The 21,753-nt window shown below is 35.1% G+C and overlaps 1 protein-coding gene across 1 annotated transcript in view; it reads left to right on the top strand.

The window, feature by feature from the left end:
* Nucleotides 1-21,753, top strand: part of CNTN3 (contactin 3) — a 331,370-nt gene that overhangs the window by 272,428 nt on the left and 37,189 nt on the right. The window contains exons 15-18 of the mRNA XM_034658650.1: nt 18,340-18,457; nt 19,282-19,440; nt 19,540-19,689; nt 21,534-21,604. Of these exons, the coding sequence (XP_034514541.1) occupies nt 18,340-18,457; nt 19,282-19,440; nt 19,540-19,689; nt 21,534-21,604 (498 nt within the window). The remainder of the gene's footprint in view (nt 1-18,339; nt 18,458-19,281; nt 19,441-19,539; nt 19,690-21,533; nt 21,605-21,753) is intronic.

The raw sequence follows: 21,753 nt of genomic DNA, 5'->3' as shown, positions 1-21,753 counted from the left end.
CAAGCACGTTCCACACCCAGTGTGGAGCCCAGTGCAGGGCTTGATCCCACAACCTGAAGGTCATGACCTGAGCCGAAATCAAAAGTCTGACACCCAGTGGAGCGAGCCACTCAGGTGCCCCTATATGTGCATTTTAAATGCAGATTTGAGGCAAAGCACTCATTCCAAACACTAGTTGTGGCAGTACTCTGAGTTTTTAAGCATCTCCTACTTGGAGTGTCTTATAAATTTTACATGTTGTCCAAATTCAAAACATCACCTTGGAATGATCATTAAGAGGATATACTCAGGAAGGAGTCTATAAAAGTGATTTTTACCAGAGAAATTACTATTATTCATCTTGAACACTTCCCTGAAGTCCAGCTCTTCCCACAAAGCTGTTTAGGGATAAAAAAACAAGGATTCTACAGTGCTTATGGAAAAAGGGAAATGCACAAAACAGTTGAAGTTGAGTTTATTTCCATAACTCATCATTTGTTCAAGCAGGCATATAGAGGCTCTGTTTCTACTTAAAGTGTGATTGGCACCCCAGGGCTGTATTCATTAAGTAAAATGTTTATTAAGATGAATGGTCCAAATCTACCCCTAGTGGAAACATGGTAAGATTTAAATTTATAAGAAGACTGGCAGAAATCAAACCAAGTAATATGTAACTTGAACTAAAAACCATAAAAATATCGAGTTACAACAAAAACCAAGGCTATAAATAAAAGGATGGAAGTGAAAAGATAGGCAAATATTTATCAGTCAAATGCAACAAAAAAGAGAGAGTAAGTAAGTGTTATTTTGTAAAAAGATCATAATAATTCAAGGCAAATCTCAAGAGTAAAAAGGATAAATACATTTTGAAAAAACTTTCCTCTGTCATGAAGATATAATAATCATAAACTGTAATACTTCAAATAATACACCATTAAAATATATCAAGTCAAAAGCAAAGAGAAAAATGAGAAACAAGATTGGTATATATATTCTCCAAGAGCTCTTCTTTTAACTGTCAACAGATCAATTTGCCAAAATCAGAAAAAGACAATTTTGATGCTCTATTATAATGGAAGAAACAGCTACATATAAAAATTTTTCTACACAAATAGAAAATACGCATTCCTTTTCATTCTTTTCACACCCTAATAAAACTTAGAAAAGAAAAATAGCAAAACTATTATTATATAAAGGAGATGGAAGAACAAACGGGTGGGTGAAATAATAAGCAATGGATAATGGATAATAATAAGCAATGGATAATCTCTAGAATGTACCAGTGAAGAATAAAGATAAAACAAAAATTAGAAATGAGAAAGAGAATATAATAGATAATAAATATTTAAAAACAGAGCATTCCATGTTGAACTTATATGTATTTAATGGAATCCAATTAAATGGTACATTTTTGGTAAAATAATCAAAATTAATAAGAATTAGAAAACCTAAGTAGTTCCATTAAGTATGAAAACATGTAAATCAATAACCACCAACTCCCCCCCCAAATAAAAGGATTTTAGGGCCAAATAATTTTACTGTTTTTTTTCAAGTTTTCAGGAACCAGATAAATATTTTGTTACATAAACTATTTGACAACATAAAAAGTTCAAAAATATTTCAATTTATTTTGTGAGGTTCACATACTCCTAAGAAAAAACTTAGCAAGATAGCAAATAATTAGTAGATATAAATTCATTTCATGAATATAGTATGAAAACCTAAATGACATTTTGTCAAACAAGACTGAATTATATTATATTATATTATATTTATTATATTATATTATATTTATTATATTATATTATATTATATTATATTAAAATAAGATAATGACCCTTGTAAACTACATGGGGATATTCTAGCCAATGTGCCTGCATGATATTTGGACTACTCAAGATCCAATAGTGTCAACTCTAAATTTTAAAAAATTAATGGGAGTTCAGTCAACTGTTTAGATACAAGATAAATTTATAAAAAATAATAGCTATTTTATGTACCAACAGTAACCAATAAGAAAGTATAATGGGACAAAAAACTCCCTGAAAGGATAAAATACATGTTAATAATTTGCATTAACATGCAAGACCTAAATAAAGCAAGCTATAATACTTTGTTAATATGAATGAATAGGTGGATGGGTGGATGGAAGGAGAGGCGGCTGGATGGACAGATGAATGGATGGGGAGAAAGACAGGGAAAGTATCATAAAATGTTGGTGCTCCTGGGTGAAATAAAACAGCTGTGTATTATGAGACTTTTAATTTTTTCTTAGATTTTTCCAAGGTTTTAAAATAACTAACAATCTGATTACAGTTTACATAACTCTGACGGTGTTTAGAGTAAGAATTAGGTAAGAAAAATAATAATTAACAGCATATTGAAAGAAGAATAGTGAAACCTTGTCAATAATTCCCAGAGAGTCTTCTGGGGATATTTGCTCAGGCAAGGTATTGCTGGATCTGATTAGAATAATCTAGTTTCATCATTAAAAAATCTGAACTCAGAATTCCAACTTTTAAAACTTATTTCATTCTCTTATGAACTATTGATCTTTATCTCTCTTTGCTCAGTTTCTCATCTGTAAAACTGAGTTGATAATAGTATCTTATTCAGATCCATCTGTATATTCAGATCTACTATGTCTATCTATATATAAAGCACTTAGAACAACATGTTAGTTCTTGTTGTTGTTGTTGTTGTTACTATTACTACTACTAGCAGTAATGGTAGCTTTGTTTCTAAATTGTCCTCCAGGAAAGGTGCAGCAATTTATGTTCCTATCAGCAGAACATGAGGGTGCCTATTACCCCAAATCCTTTCCCACACCTGTTTTTTTCTCTTCATTTTTATAAAACATTTTTGCCAAACAGATGGTTGAGAAGTGATATCACATTATCACCAGCTTCTCATTTCTCAGATCAATAATGAGATTAAGAAACTCTCCATTTGCTTGTTTACATTTTAGATATTAAAGAAATATTTAGAATTATAACTGACTCCCCCAAATCAAGACAGCTGGGGGCTTAATACCCTTGTGAAATGGAAGATTACTTCTGCAGGAAAAAGAGAAAAAAATTACCTTTTTATTTCTAGCTAGAAAAAATGACACCTACCTGTATTATGATACAGAGGAATATCCAAAAAGTTTTTTTTTTAAGATTTTATTTACTTATTTCAGAGGGAGAGAGCAAGCATGAGCAGGGGAGGGGCCGAGGGAGAAGCAGACTTCCGCTGAGCAGGGAGCCCTTACACAGGGCTCAATACCAGGACCCCAGGATCACAATCTGAGCCAAAGGCAAAGGCTTAACCAGCTGAGCCACCCAGGCGCCCCCAAAAACATTTTTTAATCTGGTAATAGAGAATGACTTTCAGAAGTTACAAAAACAAAACACAAGCTTCTTCAACACAACCATTAGCCAAAAAGATGTATTTTATTTTTGTCAGAGATAAAGCAATGAAATTGACATTTGTGTGTATCAGATTTTCATCTCATCTATGTCATGTGTCCATTAGACAGTGTTTTCCTGAGGCCACAGCAGAAAATTCTTCACATGGACATAAACTCACAGTATGTACTGGTCATTTCCTGTCTTAGGATATGATGTAGGCTTCTTCCGTAAATTGCAAATCTGTCTCCTTTATTCATTTCTGCTGTTGAAATTCAGAACTTTGTCTTGCGGATTTGCAGTATGTCCTTATGTATTTAAGCTATTGATTATATCTTAGTTTAATTCAGTGGGAATATCTTCTTTCAGTGTGTCACTTTTCTGCTAACTTTATTATTATTCATAAAAGTCTTCATTTTCACATAGTTTTAAAAACTTTAAAAAACTTCTTAAGAGTTTTCATAACTTTTCCTGGATTGAATGGGTTATGCAAGCTGTGGAAATTTGAGGAGGGATATGGAGAAGACTTTGGAATGACTGTTCTTTGGAAAGTGTGTTACAAAAAAAATAGGGGGATGTGTCATGGGGAGTAAAACTTTGGGGGAGATGCAGATATTTAAAGAAAACTTTAAATTTTAAAGAAAAATTTTGCTGTGAATTTCATCTTGTTTCCCCACCACTTTCAATAAAATTGCATCACTCCACTTAGGAGGTGACTTTTTTCCCTGAGGAAGAGGCATCAGTTGTTAATCTTAGTGCATAATGGGATTCCACTCTTGAATCCATCCCTGCTCTTAGTAAGTCTTGAGTTGAGTAGTGTCAATCCTCCAATTAAGTTCATCTCCTTCAATATTGAATTGACTATTTTGGGTCTTCTGCCTCTTCATGTAAATTTTAGATTCACTTTGTCAATATCCATACACTAATTTGCTGGGATTTTGTTATTGGATTGCATTTATTCTATACATCAAGTGGGGAAAACCTGACATTCACAATATTAAATGTTCCTATCCATGAACATAGAGTATCTATCCATTTATTTAGTTCTTTTTTGATACCTTTCATCAGAGTTTTACAATTTTCCTCAGATAGTTCTTATATGTATTTTGTTAGATTTGTACCTAAATATTTCATATTTTGAATGCTGTACAAATAGTAATATGTGTTTTAATTTCAAAATCACTTGTTCATTACTGGGGACTTAATAGGAGAGAAACTGACTTTTCTATATTCACCTTGTAGCCTGCAACATTGCTATAATTGCTTATTACATTCAGGCATTTTGTTATGTTGATTCTTTCAGATTTTCTACATAGATAATCATATCATCTGAGAAAAAAAGATGGTTTTATTTCTTTCTTCCCAATATGTATGCCCTTTATTTCCTTTTTTCTTTCTTTTTTTCTTTTCTTTTATTTATTTATTTATTTATTTATTTTTTGTCTTACTGAATTACTAGGATCTAGTAGTGTTGAGTAGTGATGAAAAGGAACATTCTTGCCTGGTTCTGATGTTAGCAGGAAGGCTTTAGCTGACCATTACTTATGATGTTATTTGTAGGTATTTTGTAGATGCTTTCTATCAAGTTGAGGAATTTTCCCCATTCTTTGTTTGCTGAGAGTTCTCATCATGAATAGGTTGCCTTTCTTTCTTTCTTTCTTTCTTTCTTTCTTTCTTTCTTTCTTTCTTTCTCTTTCTTTCTTTCTTTCTTTCTTGTCAGATACTTTTTCTGCATTTATTGATATGATCTTTTCTTTTCTTTTCTTTTCTTTTCTTTTCTTTTCTTTTCTTTTCTTTTCTTTTCTTTTCTTTTCTTTTCCCTACTGTACCAAAGCTGGTTTGTGTCACCAGATGAATAGGGCAAAAGTGATGTTATGGTCCTTTTTTTAAAAATTTTTATTTAAATTCCAGTTAGTTAACATACAGTGTAATATTAGCTTCAGGTGTACAATATAGTGATTCAATACTTCATACATCATCAGGTTCTCATCACAAGTGCCCTCCTTAATCCCCATCACCTATCTAAGCCATCCTTCCATCATCCTCCCTTCTGGTAACCATCAGTTTGTTCTCTATATAAAAAGCTTCTGCACAGCAAAGAAAAAAATCAGCAAAATTAAAAGGCAACTTATGGAATAGAAGATATTTGCAAATGATATATCCAGTGAAAGCTTAGATTCCGAAATATACAAGGAACCAATACAACTCAACACCCAAAAAGTGAATAATCCAAATAAAAATGGGCAGAAGACATGAATAGACATTTTTCCAAAGATTTTTCTTTATTAGATTCTTGATATAATGGATTACATTAAATGATTTTTCAAATATTGAACCAGCCCTACATAACTGGGATAAACCCCACTTGGGTTTTATCCCAACAACACTTGGTTGTGTTGTATAAATTTTTATACATTTTCAAATTGATCTGCTAATACTTTGTTGTAGATTTTATGTCTATGTTCATTCACGAGAAATACTGGTCTGTAGTTTTCTTTTCTTGCAATGTCCTCATCTGATTTCAGTATTAATTATGCTAATGCTGGTCTCATGAATGAGTTGGGACATACTGCCTTAGGTTTGTGTCTTGTAAGAGATCATAGAGAATTGATATAGTTTCTTCTTTAAATGTTTGGTAGAATTTGCCAGTGAACCCATCTGGGTCTTTTGTTTTTGCTTGGAGAGTTATTAATTATTAATTAAATTTCTTTAATAGTATAGATCTTTTTATATGTGTTTTGGCAGAATGTAACTTTCAGAGATTTGACCCATTTCATCTAGGTAATCATATTGGTGGACACGGAATTATTCATAGTATCCCTTTGCTAGCCGTTTAGTGTTTATAGAATCCATAGTTGTACCTCTTCTTTCATTTTGTAATGTGTGTTTTCTCTTTCTTTTCTAAATTAGCATGACCAGTGATTAATCAATTTTATTGATCTTTTCAAAGAATCAGTTTCTGGTTTCATTGGTTTTTCTCTATTGATATCCTGTTTCAAATTTCATTGATTTCTAATCTTATTATCTTGTTTCATCTGCTTACTTTTGAATTGTCTCTCTTTTTTAAATAGTTTCTTAAGATGGAAATTTAGATTATTGATTTTATATCTTTCTTCTTTTCTAATATATGCTTTCTATGCTGGAAATTTCCCTCTAAACATTGCTGTATCTATATGCCACAAATTTTGATAAATTATATTTTCATTTATATTTAGTTCAAAATATTTCTAAATTTCTCTTGAGATGTTGTCTTTGACCTATGTGTAATTTAGAAGTATGCTGTTTAATATCAAGTATTTGGGGATTTTCCAACTATCTTCATCTATCTTTTTGTTACCAATTTCTAGTTAAATTCCATTGTGGTCTGAGAGCAGACATTGTAGGATATCTTTCACTTCAGATTCATTAAGGTGTATTTTACGGCCCATAATGTGGTCTTTCTTGGTAAATGTTCTACGTGAGCTTGAATAGAATGTATAATCTGCTATTGTTGAATGAAGGAGTCTATAGATATCAATTGTATCCAGTTGATTGATAGTGCTGTTCAGTTCAACTATATTCTTACTGTATTTATATTTATTGGATCTGTCCATTTTGATAGATGGGTTTTGAGTTTTTCAGCTATAATAGCAGATTCATCTATTTCTGCTTACAATTTTAGCAGTTTTTTCCTTTATGTATTCTGGTTCCCTGTTGTTAGGTATATATACATTAATAGTTGTTATGTCTTGGAATAATGACCACTTTTTCATTCGGTAATGCCTGTCTTTGTCTTTGGTAACTCTTCTTATTTTAAATCAACTCCTTTTGAAATTATTAAAGCTGCTTCCAGGGTGCCTAGGCGGCTCATTCAGTTAAGCAGCCAACTCTTGATTTCAGCTGAGGTCATGATCTGAGCCCATTCTGGGCTCTCCAATCAGCAAGGAGTGTGCTTGAGGATTCTCTCTCCCCATTTTCCTCTGCTCCTCCCCCCACTCGTGCTCTCTCTCTCTCTCAAATAAATAAATAAATCTTTAAAAAAATTTATATATGTAGCTACTCCCACTCTTTTTATTATTAGAGTTAGCATGGTATTTTTTTTTCCACCCATTTACTTTTACTCAATATGTGTCTTTATATTTAAGTGGGTTTCGAATAGACAAGATTAAATTGGTTCTTATTTTTTAATTCACTCTGACAATCTCCATCTTTTACTTGGTGTATTTAGACCTTTGACATTTAAGGAGATTATTAATATAGTTGGATTAATATCTATCATATTTCTTCTGTTTTCTATTTGTTGCACTTGTTCTTTGTTTCTGTCTTTACCTTCCACATTTTCTCCACTTTTTGTTGTTTTAATTGAACATTTTATATGACTCTTCTCTCTCTCTTCTTAGTATATCCAACTATACTGTGTTTTAAGTAGCTATCCTAGAGTGTGCAATATATACTTACAATCAATCCAATTCTACTTTCAAATAACCGTGTACACTCTCACTGGTAGTGCAAGAACCTTATAATAACAAAATATCCCTAATTGTTTCCTCCTATCCCTTCTATCATTTCTGTCTTTCATTTCACGTATACATACACCTATATTTATATATAAAATCAAATTCACTTTGATAACAGTATTTTTGAATAAACTGTTAACTGTTAGATCTATTAAGAATAAGCAGAAAAAGGGGCGCCTGGGTGGCACAGCGGTTAAGCATCTGCCTTCAGCTCAGGGCGTGATCCTGGCATTATGGGATCAAGCCCCACATCAGGCTCCTCTGCTATGAGCCTGCTTCTTCCTCTTCCCACTCCCCCTGCTTGTGTTCCCTCTCTCACTGGCTGTCTCTATCTCTGTCAAATAAATAAATAAATAAATCTTTAAAAAAAAAAAGAATAAGCAGAAAAAAAGTTTTTACTTTATATTTACTTATTTATTCTCTGATGCTCTTTCTTTCTTCATGAAAATCTAAGTTCCTGACCTTTATCATTTTCCTTGTCTCTTCTTTTAACATGTCTTGCAAGGCAGGTTACTGGCAACAAATTTCCTTAATATTTTTTATTGCCTGAGAAAAGTGTATATTTCTCCTTTCACTTTTCAGGGTACCAAATTCTAGGTTGGTGGGTTTCTTCTCTCAACACTAAATATTTCCTTCCATGTTTTCTTGCTTGCTTCGTTTCTGAAGAGACACTGGATGTAACTCTTATTTTCCTTCCTCTGTAGGTAAAGTATTTTTATTCTTGGGCTTCTTTCAAGATTTCCTTTGATTTCTTTTGAGGTTTGAATATGATATGCCTACGTGTAGTTTTTATTGCATTTATCCTGCTTGATTTTCTGTGAGCCTATTGGATCTGTGGTTTGGTATCTGACATTAATTTGGGGAAATTCTAAGGCATTTTTGCTTCAAATATTACTTCTTTTCCCTTTCTCTTTTTTTTCCTTCTGATATCCCCATTAAATGTATATTATACCTTTTGTAGTTATCCTATAGATCTGGAATATCTTATTCTTTTTTTTCAGCCTTTTTCTCTTTTATTTTCAGTATCAGAAGATTTGATTGTCATATCCTCAAGCTCAGAGATTGTGTTCTCAGCCATGTCTAGTCTATTAATGATCCCATCAAAGCCATTTTTCATTTCTGTCACAGTGGTTTGATCTCTAGCATTTCTTTTTTATTGTTTCTTAGAATTTCCCTTTCTCTGTTTTCGTTGTCCATCTATTTTGTATATTGTCTGCTTTTTCCATGAAACCCCTTAGCACATTAATTGTAGTTCTTTTAAATTCTTGGCCTGATAATTCCAAAATTCTTGCCATACGTGGTGCCTATGCTGATGCTTGTTCAGTCTCTTCAAACTGTGTTTTTTGCCTCTTGATGTGCCTTGTCATTTTTTGTTGAAAGGCAGATGGTGTACTAGAAGAAAAGAATGCCAGTAAATTGGCCACTACTAATGTAGTGTAAGGTGTGGGGAAGGGACAGCATTCTGTAATCCTGATGAGGTCTCATTCTTCTGGTGAACCTGTTCTCCTGGACTGTGAACTTCACCTGTGCTTCTTCCCCTCCCCTATTTGATGAGATGTCCACAGGGCTTGAAGTTGTCTGTTTCTGTTCCCCATGTTGAAGTCCAGAGGGAGCTGGATTTGGGTATTTCTTTTCCCCTAGAAGAGGTATTGGTGTCTGATAAAATCCCCAGCAGGTTAGGCTCTGGTAAAGTAGTTTCTCCTGAAAGTGAGCCTTGTGAAGAACAGAATGCTTTGGCTTATTTCAACATAGTAAATGGTTCCTGTTCCCTTTCCCTGGCAGAAACACAGGGAGATTTTTCTCCAGTATTCACTGTGAGGACCTCGAAGAACTGCTGGTGGAACAACTCACAGAAGTGTGGGGAACCTCCCTACAATTGGGTTCCCTGGAGTTGTAGCTCTCAGGCTTGTCCACACTGACCCTCCAGCAATTCATCAGTTACATTCAGGTTTCTCTACCCCCACTACTGGCTCCTGAGGTTTCTGCTCGTGGGTTTCTACTCCAGTAAATTAGGATTCTCTATATTTACCTGTTGTTTTTTTCCAGTTTAGGAGGCAGTGATTTTCTCTATGACCTCATTTCTGTGCCAGATCTAAGATGAGTTGTTGATTTTTCAGTTCATTCAACTTTGTACTTGCTTCTAAAATAGACTGTGATGCTAAGCTGCTTGTATACTGCCTGAAAACCAGAAGTCAGGGTGACTGGTCCATTTTTTAATTGGGTTATTTGCTTTTTTATTTTTGAGTTGTAATTGTTCATGCTGCCTTAAATTTTAGGTCCCAATTTCAGAAAGAAAATCATTCTACTTTGCAAGATACGATAGTTACTTATACCATTTAATTGATCTGAACCTAAATAAGAAAGTAAAGAATAAATGGTTCCTTTGGGGTACTTTAAAATGTCAGACAAAAATCAGAAAATTTAGTTTTTTTATTACACTAAACTCTCTGACTTTTTACAGTTTTTCTTATATTGACTCTAAAATTTTAAATCATACTCTTTACCAGAAAAATAGTCTGACAATAGTCATATTTGACATTAAACTTAGTCTTTTTTCTTAATCTTCTTCAATAAGACTTTGAGATGAAAACCTACACTTCTGAAGTCTCAGGAAAACTGTTGGAATACATTGGTCTGCTGTTGTAATAAACATAGTGAGACTTCTTTCCGAGCACTTCTTCTGGGAGAGGTCGTAATTTTATTCTCTCTGACTGCTTAGGAGTCCTTTTTCTGACTCACAGAGGCTACTGACATGAAAGGAAGGGTGTCCGGGCAAGGGCTGTTGTTGTTGTTGCTGCTGCTGCTGCTGTTGTTGTTGTTGTTTTTAACCTATTTTGGGTCCTCAGTATAGCCACTCAAAACAACCTTGCAAGGATAAATTTTGGTGAATAAATACCCCAAACTCACTGTTCTCTCTCCCTCAGATCTCCTATTGGGAGGAACCCAAGGAAAAGGCAGGGGATGAAGGAACCATTTTATATATAGGTCAGGTGCCCAAAAAAGAGGCAGTATTGTAAGTACAGAGATTTCTGGAGGAGTGTAGCCAACCGTGTTTGCTAAGATAGCTATAACAACATCCTTTATTCAACATGCTCTTCTTTCGGAATGACTTGGACACTTCTCCCCACTGAGTGGTGAAATCTATGCCTTCTACCTTGAAACCTAGTCCTTTATGAGTGCCTTGAGCAATAAAAAAAAACAGCAGGAGTGATGCTATGTGTTTGCTAAGGCTAGCTCGTAAAAATGCATGCATTTCTATCTTGTTCCATCAGCACAATTTCTCTTGGAATCCAGCCACCATAATATGAGGAAGCCCAAGCACACTGTGGAGAGGTCTACCTCAAGAGGAACTAAAGTCCCCAGCCCACAGGTATGGCTGAATTCCCAGCCAGCAGCCCACCTCAACTTGTCAGTCATGTAAATGGGCTTTCCAGTCCCCTGCCAGCCACCCCAACTGATGAGATTTATAACAGAGATGAACTTCCTGCACTGATCTCTGCTCAATTCACACAATCCAGAGTAGAATAAATGATCATTGTTATTTTAAACCACTAACTTTTGGGTAATTTATTACATAGCAATAGTAATTGGAACTACAGGTAAACATAAGACATTTGGCACAGCTTGGTCAAGTTTCCATGAAACGTCTTTTTATGCCTGTGTATGAGTGGATTCCTATTCTTATATACTAGTCTTTTCATTCTACAATGGACAAATCTCCTCTTACTTAATTTTAAGTTTGTAATATAAGGATTTAAAAAGAGAGATCTGATCCACGAGTTTAATTGTTACTGGGGTAGCCTCTCATGACTTGAAATATATTCATTCTGTGTCAGAATTGTCTCATAAATCCAGAGAAATCCTAGAGTAATTCATACTATCAGTAAGTTTCTGTATGAATCTATAGAAATTTATCAGCATGTTGAATTACTTCAGTGTCTTTTTTTTTTTTAATATGGCGAACATACCAAGGCAGTCTAATTACAAGGAAATGTGCCTTGTGATTGACCTACGGTATCTGTTTCAAATACTGGATTTCTCACCCATACTCTGATTAAAATATGTACAGGATTGCTGTTCTTAGCTTATGAGCCCATCAGTAAACTGGCTAACTTAATGATTTTCTCATGCAGTTATTAGTTACAGAATTTTAGAGTTAGGAAAATATGTGAGTGATTACTTAGAGCCTTTTATTTATAAAAGAAGTGAAGATGAAGAGTGGGAAATCTCAGGAGGCATCACAATTGTTGACCCTGGCTACTCATTAGAATCAGGTAGAGGGTCTCCATTTCCTAGTTTATTCTGATTTAATTGTTCTGGGATGTGGCCTAGGCATTTCTGGTATTTTTTAAAAAGACTCTTCAGGTGAATTTATTGTCCAGCTGCACTGAGAACTGCTGGGTGTAGTGAACTGGATAGCCCCATGTTTTGCAAAACACAGACCACGTACCCATAGGCAATAATAAATAAGGTACAATGAGAGATCTATCTAGTTTTAATTTTGTTTCAATCATTTAGGTTAAATCAAGGAGAGTAGTTCAGTATGGTGTTTGGTTTGTCACTAATGGTTCTATAATAGTAGCTAATCTCCCTTTTAACTAAGAGAGCAGAGGTCTCAGCCTCAGAGACTTTGAACATGTCTAGCAAATATCCATTTACATTATTTTTGACAGTGTCCCTTTGCACTGCTTTCTACTCACTATACTCATTTTGGCAGGTGACTATTATTTTGGCCGGCAATTTTCCATTTAAGATGAAGACATATTTTCCATATCAATTTCCGTATAAATATAAGTTTAAGAAAGTTTATAATTTTAAGAAAAAAGTAAGTGAAGAGCCCTTGTACTAGGTTATGGCCCAAACAATAATTGTGGAGGTATATCTCTGGTGAATGAAGTCACTAGAAAACACTGAGTTAAAATTACTGTGAGAACAAAGACAAGGCATCCTGATGCCACAAATGCTTAGTTAGATATTCCATCAACACACCACCACCCAGAAAGAAGAAAAAAAAAAAAAAAGCCCGATGTTGTTAATAAGAACTTGAGGTTACAATAGAAAAGCTGATCCCTTTACAGCAAATGGGTATTTGACATAACCTAAAATATGCATAAAGCGCCTTTGACTGAGTTTTTATCATTTTTTATGTGTCACTCTCCCAAAAATAGTTACGATGGAACAAGCTGGGACCCTCAATCCAGTAATGAAGCAATTATTCCAGTTTATTGGTATCAAAGAATATCAAGCATATTTTGATATGAACAGACTCCATATTAGCTGCCTTTAAATATCACCCATTCGGACAAGCAAGCATTGGACAATTTCAGATGAAGTTGTTAGTCAACAAAACTAAGACTGTTCAGTATTAGGACCTTTTCATGTTTTAGTGGCTGCTAATTATTTCTATTCCTTGTATGAACAGCATGTGTTTGTAATGGAAGTGACCTCGCTGCAGGTGTTTTGGGTTGATGGGGGTCAAGTTTGAATTTGGTTGGTTAGAAATACATGTCTACCAGCAATTCCTTCAGGAGCCTTCACAGAGGAAAACACCACCCAGGTTCCAGAAGGAACCAGCAGGTTTGACTGTTGTCAAGGCACCTGCATATGATTTACATGCAGTGTCAGGATTTGGAAGGCAACCCAGCGATGGGATGAATGATTAATATTGGAATCAATGCAATAACAGGTTGTATAAGTGACAAAAAGGAGGACCACCTATTCAACCTTGCCTTCCAAATAGCCATCAAAGGCTTTTTCCTTCCCCCTTAAACTGGAAAATTATGCTTCTTGGCAGGCCAGTGGCAGCATTTACATTGAGAGTGCTTACTAGGGAATTAGTTTTTGCTGATAATTTGTTATACTGAAAGTTTATGCTACATTTGCACCATTCATGAGGTTTCCTGAGTTCTAAGGTTTATTTTATTTCTTGATTTTTAGCATATGTTAGATATCACAGTGTACTTTCAGCCTACCTGTAATTATTAACGATCTGTCTGCTTATTTATTTTCACCTGGCATGGATTATCACATCAAGTACAATTTTGGGTTTTTTTTTTTTTTCCAGGGCAGAGCGGTTTTTAAATTACATCAAAAATTCCATTAGCGTCATCATCTAAGAAAATATAGGGAAAAAGTTAATAAGCTCCTCTTCTATTTCATTTCATGCACACTGAATTTTCCCTTAGCATTTATTTCAAAGATGATTTGGCTTATAAATCCATTTACTGTTTATACCTGTAACATGTTCTGGAAATTGAATTTTTTTCTAGGAGACATCTATATGATTACATGAGCAAACAATTGGATAATCAAGCAAATCTAGCAAAGCTTTAAAATTTTTTTAAGTAGGAAAAACTCAAAATTTTATTGTCATCATGGTGTAAACACAAACCTGAAATGATCTACAATGAACTTTAAGTTTTCTGGGGACAAAAGAACAATTTGTGGATTAACTATACCCCTGATATCTTCTCTCCCCTCATACTCCCAAATAGATTATGTTCTAACCTGCCTTAGGGTCTTTGTATATATTTAAGTGCCCTAGTATAAACCATTTTTATAACCCTCTTTTTTAAGATAACTTGTACTCATATTGCAAATCTCAGCTCAACTATCAACTCACCAAAACTCCAGAAAATCATAGGTTCCTCTATGTACTTTGAGCTTGCATTATTACATTATAATTTTACATCGATTTGTGGTAGCCATATGATTAATGACTGTCTTTCAACTGTAAACTCCATGAACATATGGACTGTTACTTTTCTTTCACTATTGTATCCCCAGCGACTGAAGTACAGGTGGATGCTTAATAGATTGTTTTGAATGAATTAGCTTATTTTTAAAAGATAAGGCATTTTAGAAAGAACTAAAATTCGTATAGCTTGGGGAAATGTCTCCTGCTTCTTAAACTCCTGTGTAAACCATCAGAATAGGCCTGTCCCACTACAAAACGCTCCATTTCTGAGTAAATCTCTGATCAGCAGAATTGAAAAGGGAAAGACTGGAAATTGCACTGTTGTGCTTTGAGAGGGAGATTTTGAGGGAAATAGGGATAGGAGGTGTCAAAAAAAAAATGAAATTTTGACTCTGCCTCTGCCCAGTTCTGATCCCCAGTATTTGAGGGAAGGGGGGGGAAGGAGAGTTTAGGAAAACAATACAAAGCTACACTAACAAACTAAATTAATAGATAACAAACTGCAAGCTATTTGTTATTCAAAGAATTAATAGTGTTCCTAAGAATGTTTTATTTGAATCTTAATATATCTAAATAATGGATGCAATTTTATTGATAAACATGTTGAGAAATAATCTATTGAGTACTGCTTTTCCACATTTTGACAAATTTTTCAGCTTTATTGAGTTATAGTTTAGTAATTTTACTTGTGTTTTTCTGGATACACCTCTTCTCTCACCTTTATCACAGTTAATCAGCAATTAACTATACTGTAACCATTAACAATGAAAAATTGATGGCGATAGGAACTGGTTTGATATAAGTGAAACTTTCCTTGGGAATTGTCTTTTCCTTTTTTATGTTTTCTTTAATGTCTGAGAATATTCAATTACATCTTGATAAATTATAACATGTTCTAATTAATAACATAATTACTTAAATTATTAGCAGTAAATGTTTCATTTTTGTGAAAGAATTTGGAGTTTAGATATAACCATGTTATTTGACCACTTCAGCCTATGGTCTTATTTAATGTGGAACATTTAAACATATAGCTGTATGTAATAACTGCATTTTAAGGACCATTATATTCTACCCAAAAAAATGCACAGATCAAAAGTGTATGACTCAATGAATAATCACAAAACGAACACACTCAAGTATCCAGCACCAAAATCAGGAAACAACATGACCTTTATCCCAGAAGTCGTCATGGCGCCTCATTGTAGTACTACCCATCCTTTGAAAGGCAACCCTAGTCTACACTTGTGATGCAGTAGGTGACTATAATGTGCTCTGTGCTATCCAGTTTATATCTTTGAAATTGAGGCAGCCATGTTGATCTATAGTTATCATTTATTCATTTTCCTGGTCTAATAATATTCCCTTAAATGAGTGTTACACTAATTCATCTACTTTATTGTGATGGTGATTAGCTTGTTTCTCTTTTTTAGCTATTATGGGTAGTGCTGCTATAAACATTCATGTAAATTTCTTTGGTAAGCATATGCATACATCTCTGTAGGGTGTATCCTTAGGAGTGGAATTGCTGATTATGCGTATGTCCTGCCTTAGTGGATACTTCTAAATAGTTTTCTAGAATGGTCCTACTAATCTATACTCTTGTTAACATAAGTTCCAATTGCTCCACATCCTCAGAAGGACTTTAAATTGGCTCATTTATTCCAAAGTTATCTACAAATGGTCTGTGCCATGCAAATGTATTTAACTTTCATCAAATAAACTTTCTAGACTTACAAAAATAACTTGCTTCACATGTGTATATATCTGTTACCCTGACTTGGGTTTACATTATAGAGGGCAGAGACCATGTATTAGATACTTCACTATCCTGGATTGAACCTAACATGGCAAACGCTCAATTAACTTTTGTTAAGGCAAATCTTAACTCTGTATACTTATCCATCAAAAGAATAGATACAGCAAGAAAGAAGAAGCAGTTGGAGAGGAATGATACAAATATGTTTTATTGAAAGAGACAGAAATTAAAGAGAGCATCCTTTCTAAATTTTGCTATATTTTATTTTCCATTTATGTATTCATCCACTCAGCTTCATGTTAGTTCTGGAAAAAATCAGTGGTTCCTACTATCCACATGTCTTTTTTAATTTCTTCCTTTCTCCACTCTGCATTGTAAATAGATAATTTAAAAATTATATTTCCCCTGATGGTGGGCCTAACTACATTTCTTCAGGAAGGTGGTTTAGTTTTGACATGAGCTAAGTTTTTTTCTCCCTTCACCCATCCTTACCATAAGTGGAAGGAAATGATACATCCAATATCTGTCCCTTCCTTAGTCTTTCAACAAACATAACCAGCCAATGTGCCTAAAAGATGTATTTATGTGTCTAAGGACATAAAGTCCAGTTCCAATTTTCTTTTACTGAACTGCTTTCAAAATAAGCAAATAAACCTAGAGAAGAGTAATAACTCACCCAATGCCTTGATGGAATTTCATAGTAACAGTTCTTACTTCCCTGAAAATAAGAGATTTCTATAGAAATGATAATCAGCCTCCTGTGAGTATATGGAGCTCATAAAACCGGAAGAGTTTCTAAAGGTCAGCAAGCATTGAAAGTTTTGTCCTGGGGATAAATTTCTAAATAACCCTGAGGAGAAAAGAGAGGGAGGGAAAGAAAAAAGTTCAACTTGATGAAAGTAAAATGTGCAAACTTAACAGTTTTTGGATTATCATTTAATTACGGCCATCAATCACCTCCCATCTGCTTTCTCCCAGTACTCAGGACATTCAGGCGAAAGCCACACAGTCTGACCAACAGAGGGTAGATAGCCCATCCAGAATACAAAGCCTAGGAAGCAATATTAAAGGAATTACCCTGTAGGAGATGTTAGGAAATTACCTAAAAGTGGGATAATGGAATCTGTCTTTCAAAAAATACTAGGAAAACCCAAGAGTAAAAGTATCCTTTTAATTAATAAGATAAACACTGTTGCTTCCTCTTGTGTACCAGTTTAGAGATGTTTCAGTCAGTGATCATTTTCAAAGAGCTTTGCTTTCCAAATCATTTTATTTTCATCCATATTCTTACTAATGCCTGGAACTGGCCTGCAGTAAGTAATTTTATGAACTTGATTTTATATTCTTTTAAAATGTGGACCATTTAAAGTTGAGCTTTTAGAAATACATTTGCTCCATTAGTTGGTGTTAGAGGATGCCAGCAAATGTCTTTATGGACAGCTGTTATTTTTAGGGTTTAAAGTGTAATTTCTTCTTATTGAGGGGTTCATACTGACTGTTCCTAAATTCTGTAGTGAAAGAATTAAACAGCTTTAGGCTTTTAAAGCACCAATAGGTTCAGAAAAGTGTTTCAACCATGGTAATCCTCTTGTCCTGCTGTATTTATCTCCCACCAGATACCTAAATGCTTCCCTCCTCTTCTCAGGCAGATAATTGCGTAGAGGTTGGAACCAGAAAGCAGAGTTGAGCTGGTGCTGAGCAGTGGATATAAAAAGAAGTGTCACCCTAGTGGAAGTAAATAGACTCTGAGACCATAATCTCTGCCCTTATTTATTTCTGAAGCCATAAATGCCCAGGGGAAAGCTTGTCGTCTGTTTAGCTACAGCAATCTATGTGTGCAACCACGTATAGTTTTCAACTTCTATTTCCATACATTCCATTGTAGCAATCTACAGTCTTGAACCTCCTTGGTCTTCTCTCTAAATATGGGTTTCATCCCATGGTGGTGTTGGCTACAGCCTTCAAGATTCTTCGTGTTTTCCAAATGACAGTGTGTTCATTACCTGTTTTTTCCAACAGAGTTCATCTGGCGATTTAATGATCAGAAACATTCAGCTGAAACACAGTGGAAAATATGTGTGTATGGTGCAGACAGGGGTGGACAGTGTGTCATCTGCCGCCGACCTCATAGTAAGAGGTAGACATTAATGCTTCAGTGGTTTGTTGGTTTGTTTGTTTGTTTTTAATAATCTTACATCTTAACTGAGCATTCCTTACTGGAGAAAAAACCATGAGAACTCATATGAGCATGTGAGTTATATTATTGATTTGATCCCCCCTCCAAATAGATCAGAGACTATGATGATAAGGATGGGTGCTAATTCAACGAAATAAATATTTCAACTCTCCCCTTCGAATAGCTCTCACTGTAATAAGCATTCCACAGCTGCAGCCAAGCTGATGTGTTTTTGAGCATGTCATTAATGAAGCGATAGAGTTTAATATGAAAGAGGATAGTGATAGTGTGTATATGACAACTTCCAAAAAACCAGGATCAGCCTGAATGCCTGAGAGAACTTGCCAATCTGATTTACTGTCCAAAGTACTGATTTGCTACTGGGCTGAAAATGACCAGTGTGCGTGATAGACTGAAACAGCTCTAGATAGCAAACTGGGAACTACAGAAGTGCACCAGTAGATTAAAGGAAAAGGCATCATGCCAAAAGCAAAGATGTTGTATTTGGAAAGGTGCAAGAATCCTTGAAAAGTGGGCATCATTCGCAGTCCTAGAAAACTATGATTTTGAAATTACTGACTCACATCCAAATTGAATATCTAACAGCAGAAACGTCAAAAAGAAAATGTGGTAGTTGTACTGCTAGGGACATGCCCTTCTTCCCTAAGTACTTTTGAAATTAAGATCAGTTGTCGGTATTACAGTGATCATGTGACATTCTTTACTTGGGTAGAAGAGGATATTTATGGAATTGCTGCCCACTGTTTGCATTTTTCTTTCCTTAGGTTCACCTGGACCACCAGAAAATGTGAAGGTAGATGAAATTACAGATACCACAGCCCAGCTCTCTTGGAAAGAAGGTATAGATAACCATAGCCCAGTTATATCCTATTCTGTCCAGGCGAGGACACCTTTCTCCGTGGGTTGGCAAACTGCCACGACAGGTAAAGGGGGAGAGTCAAATGCCATTGGTACATATAAATGGATTTTAAGTCAGTACTAAGACCTGCATACTCTTACTTCTCTAACATATTCCTTTTTAGTGCCTGAGGTCATTGATGGGAAAACACACACAGCTACTGTAGTCGAGTTAAATCCATGGGTGGAATACGAATTTCGGGTTGTAGCCAGTAACAAAATCGGAGGTGGAGAACCCAGTTTACCCTCAGAAAAAGTAAGAACTGAAGAGGCAGGTTAGTGTTTTTGTTTTCTGAGTAAAATGGGTTTTAATAGGTTTCCCTGGGTGTGTATTTCCGTTTCTCTCGGCCTTGGTCTCCAGGCCAGCAAGGGATTAACCTCAATAATCCATTGTTGCAATTATCTGACCTACCTAATGGCAGAACTGGCCATATGGCATTTGTCAAAAGACACTCCCGTAAGTGATTCTGATGTAATGTGACATTTCCAAAAGTTCAGTCCATCATCAGCGTTCATTAGTGCATGTTGAGTGAATATGTTTTTGTCACTTAAGGTTATAATTACTATCTGACATAGTCACCCTGTTAACAGAGGAAAAGCTGTTTTCATTTATAACAAGCATTGACAAATTGGTAGGATAATGACATTTGGGAGTTCTGCTGCTAGGAAATCTCATTTCACCACCAAGCTCCATGAATGAGCTCAATCAACTGATGATAAGGAATATTTTGACCCCTCAACTATTAGATTAAGAGAGAATCATTGTTAAAATTTTATGTTTTGGGCAACTATTAATATTAACTTTAAGACTATTTTTATAAGTCTAAAAATATCCTAACATTGAAACTGAAACTTAGGAAGTGTACACAGTATCACATGACTGAGGCATCTGAGAGGATCTATAGACTTTCCTTTTCAGAATCTGTAATATTAATTAATATTAATTAAAATGAATTTTCAAGTATAGCTAGTATATCACTTTAGGAACTGAACCAAAATAGAAGTCATGGAATACGATTCAGTAATTATAATGATGCTTTTTTCCGCAGGACAATGCATGTGATATTTATGGCAGGAATTATGAGAAATAGCGGAACCATGCCAATCTTTATAGTCCACTTATTTGTTCAGACAACACATAGAAGGGGGTAATCAGAAGGGGGAATGAAGCATGAGAGACTATGGACTATGAGAAACAAACTGAGGGCTTCAGAGGGGAGGGGGGTGTGAGGGAATGGGATAGACTGGTGATGGGTAGTAAGGAAGGCACGTATTGCATGGTGCACTGGGTGTTATACACAACTAATGGAGCATCGAACTTTACATCGGAAACCGGGGATGTACTGTATGGTGACTAACATAATATAATAAAAAATCATTAAAAAAAAGACAACACATATTTATGGAGTATCTGCTGTGTTCTCAGCACTTTCTAGATATGGTGGATACAGCTGTGAAAAAAGACACACTTTCAGGAACTGCTATTCTANCAACACATATTTATGGAGTATCTGCTATGTTCTCAGCACTTTCTAGATATGGTGGATACAGCTGTGAAAAAAGACACACTTTCAGGAACTGCTATTCTAGTCGTGTCATAGAACTTGCTAAGCATAAAGTTCTCAGTATAAGCAAGGAATCTAATGCCTGTGTGAGGTTTTTAAAGAACAGCTCATGACAAGATCTGAGGATTTGAGTCTAGGTCATTTATGTAGGTAAAGCCAATGTTGGTACAACAATTATATCTCTACTGTGGGTGAGTCACATGTGAAATGTTCATGATTGATTTCTTTGCCATCATCCCCGGTGAATCACTTTCCCTTGTTGTATTGACCTCTATACTGAGTCATTTTTTCTTATTGTTTGACATATTGTGAATATCCGATAATTTCATGCAAATATAAATTATTTGATGTTCTCCTCAAAGATATATATGTATATATACATATTGCATGTATGTTTCACACGATCCAGATAGACACACACACACACGCACGTGTATAATGTGCCAATGATCAAATTTCTTCAAATATTAGAAATAAACAACATTGAATCTTCTTCCAGATAAATGTTACCAAATGCAAATAGGGTTTTATCTCTGTCTCTCTGACCTACACAGTTCCGGAAGTGCCTCCTTCAGAAGTCAGTGGAGGAGGTGGGAGCCGGTCTGAGCTGGTGATAACTTGGGATGTAAGTGTCTGGGCAGCATCCTCCCCCTCAGGGGCTTCCTCTTCACATCATGGCCTCCTGGGTGGTGCTGGTGGTGGTCCTAGAGGTGGTGGTAGTGCAAGTAGCTCACTCTAGGCTAAGCACTGTTTCTAGTACTGGGGTTTTTTTTT

Source organism: Ailuropoda melanoleuca, chromosome 4 (genome assembly GCF_002007445.2).
Source record: "Ailuropoda melanoleuca isolate Jingjing chromosome 4, ASM200744v2, whole genome shotgun sequence".
Taxonomy (NCBI): Eukaryota; Metazoa; Chordata; class Mammalia; order Carnivora; family Ursidae; genus Ailuropoda; species Ailuropoda melanoleuca.
Note: the sequence above shows the minus strand (reverse complement) of the source record. Positions and strands in the feature narration are given on the sequence as shown.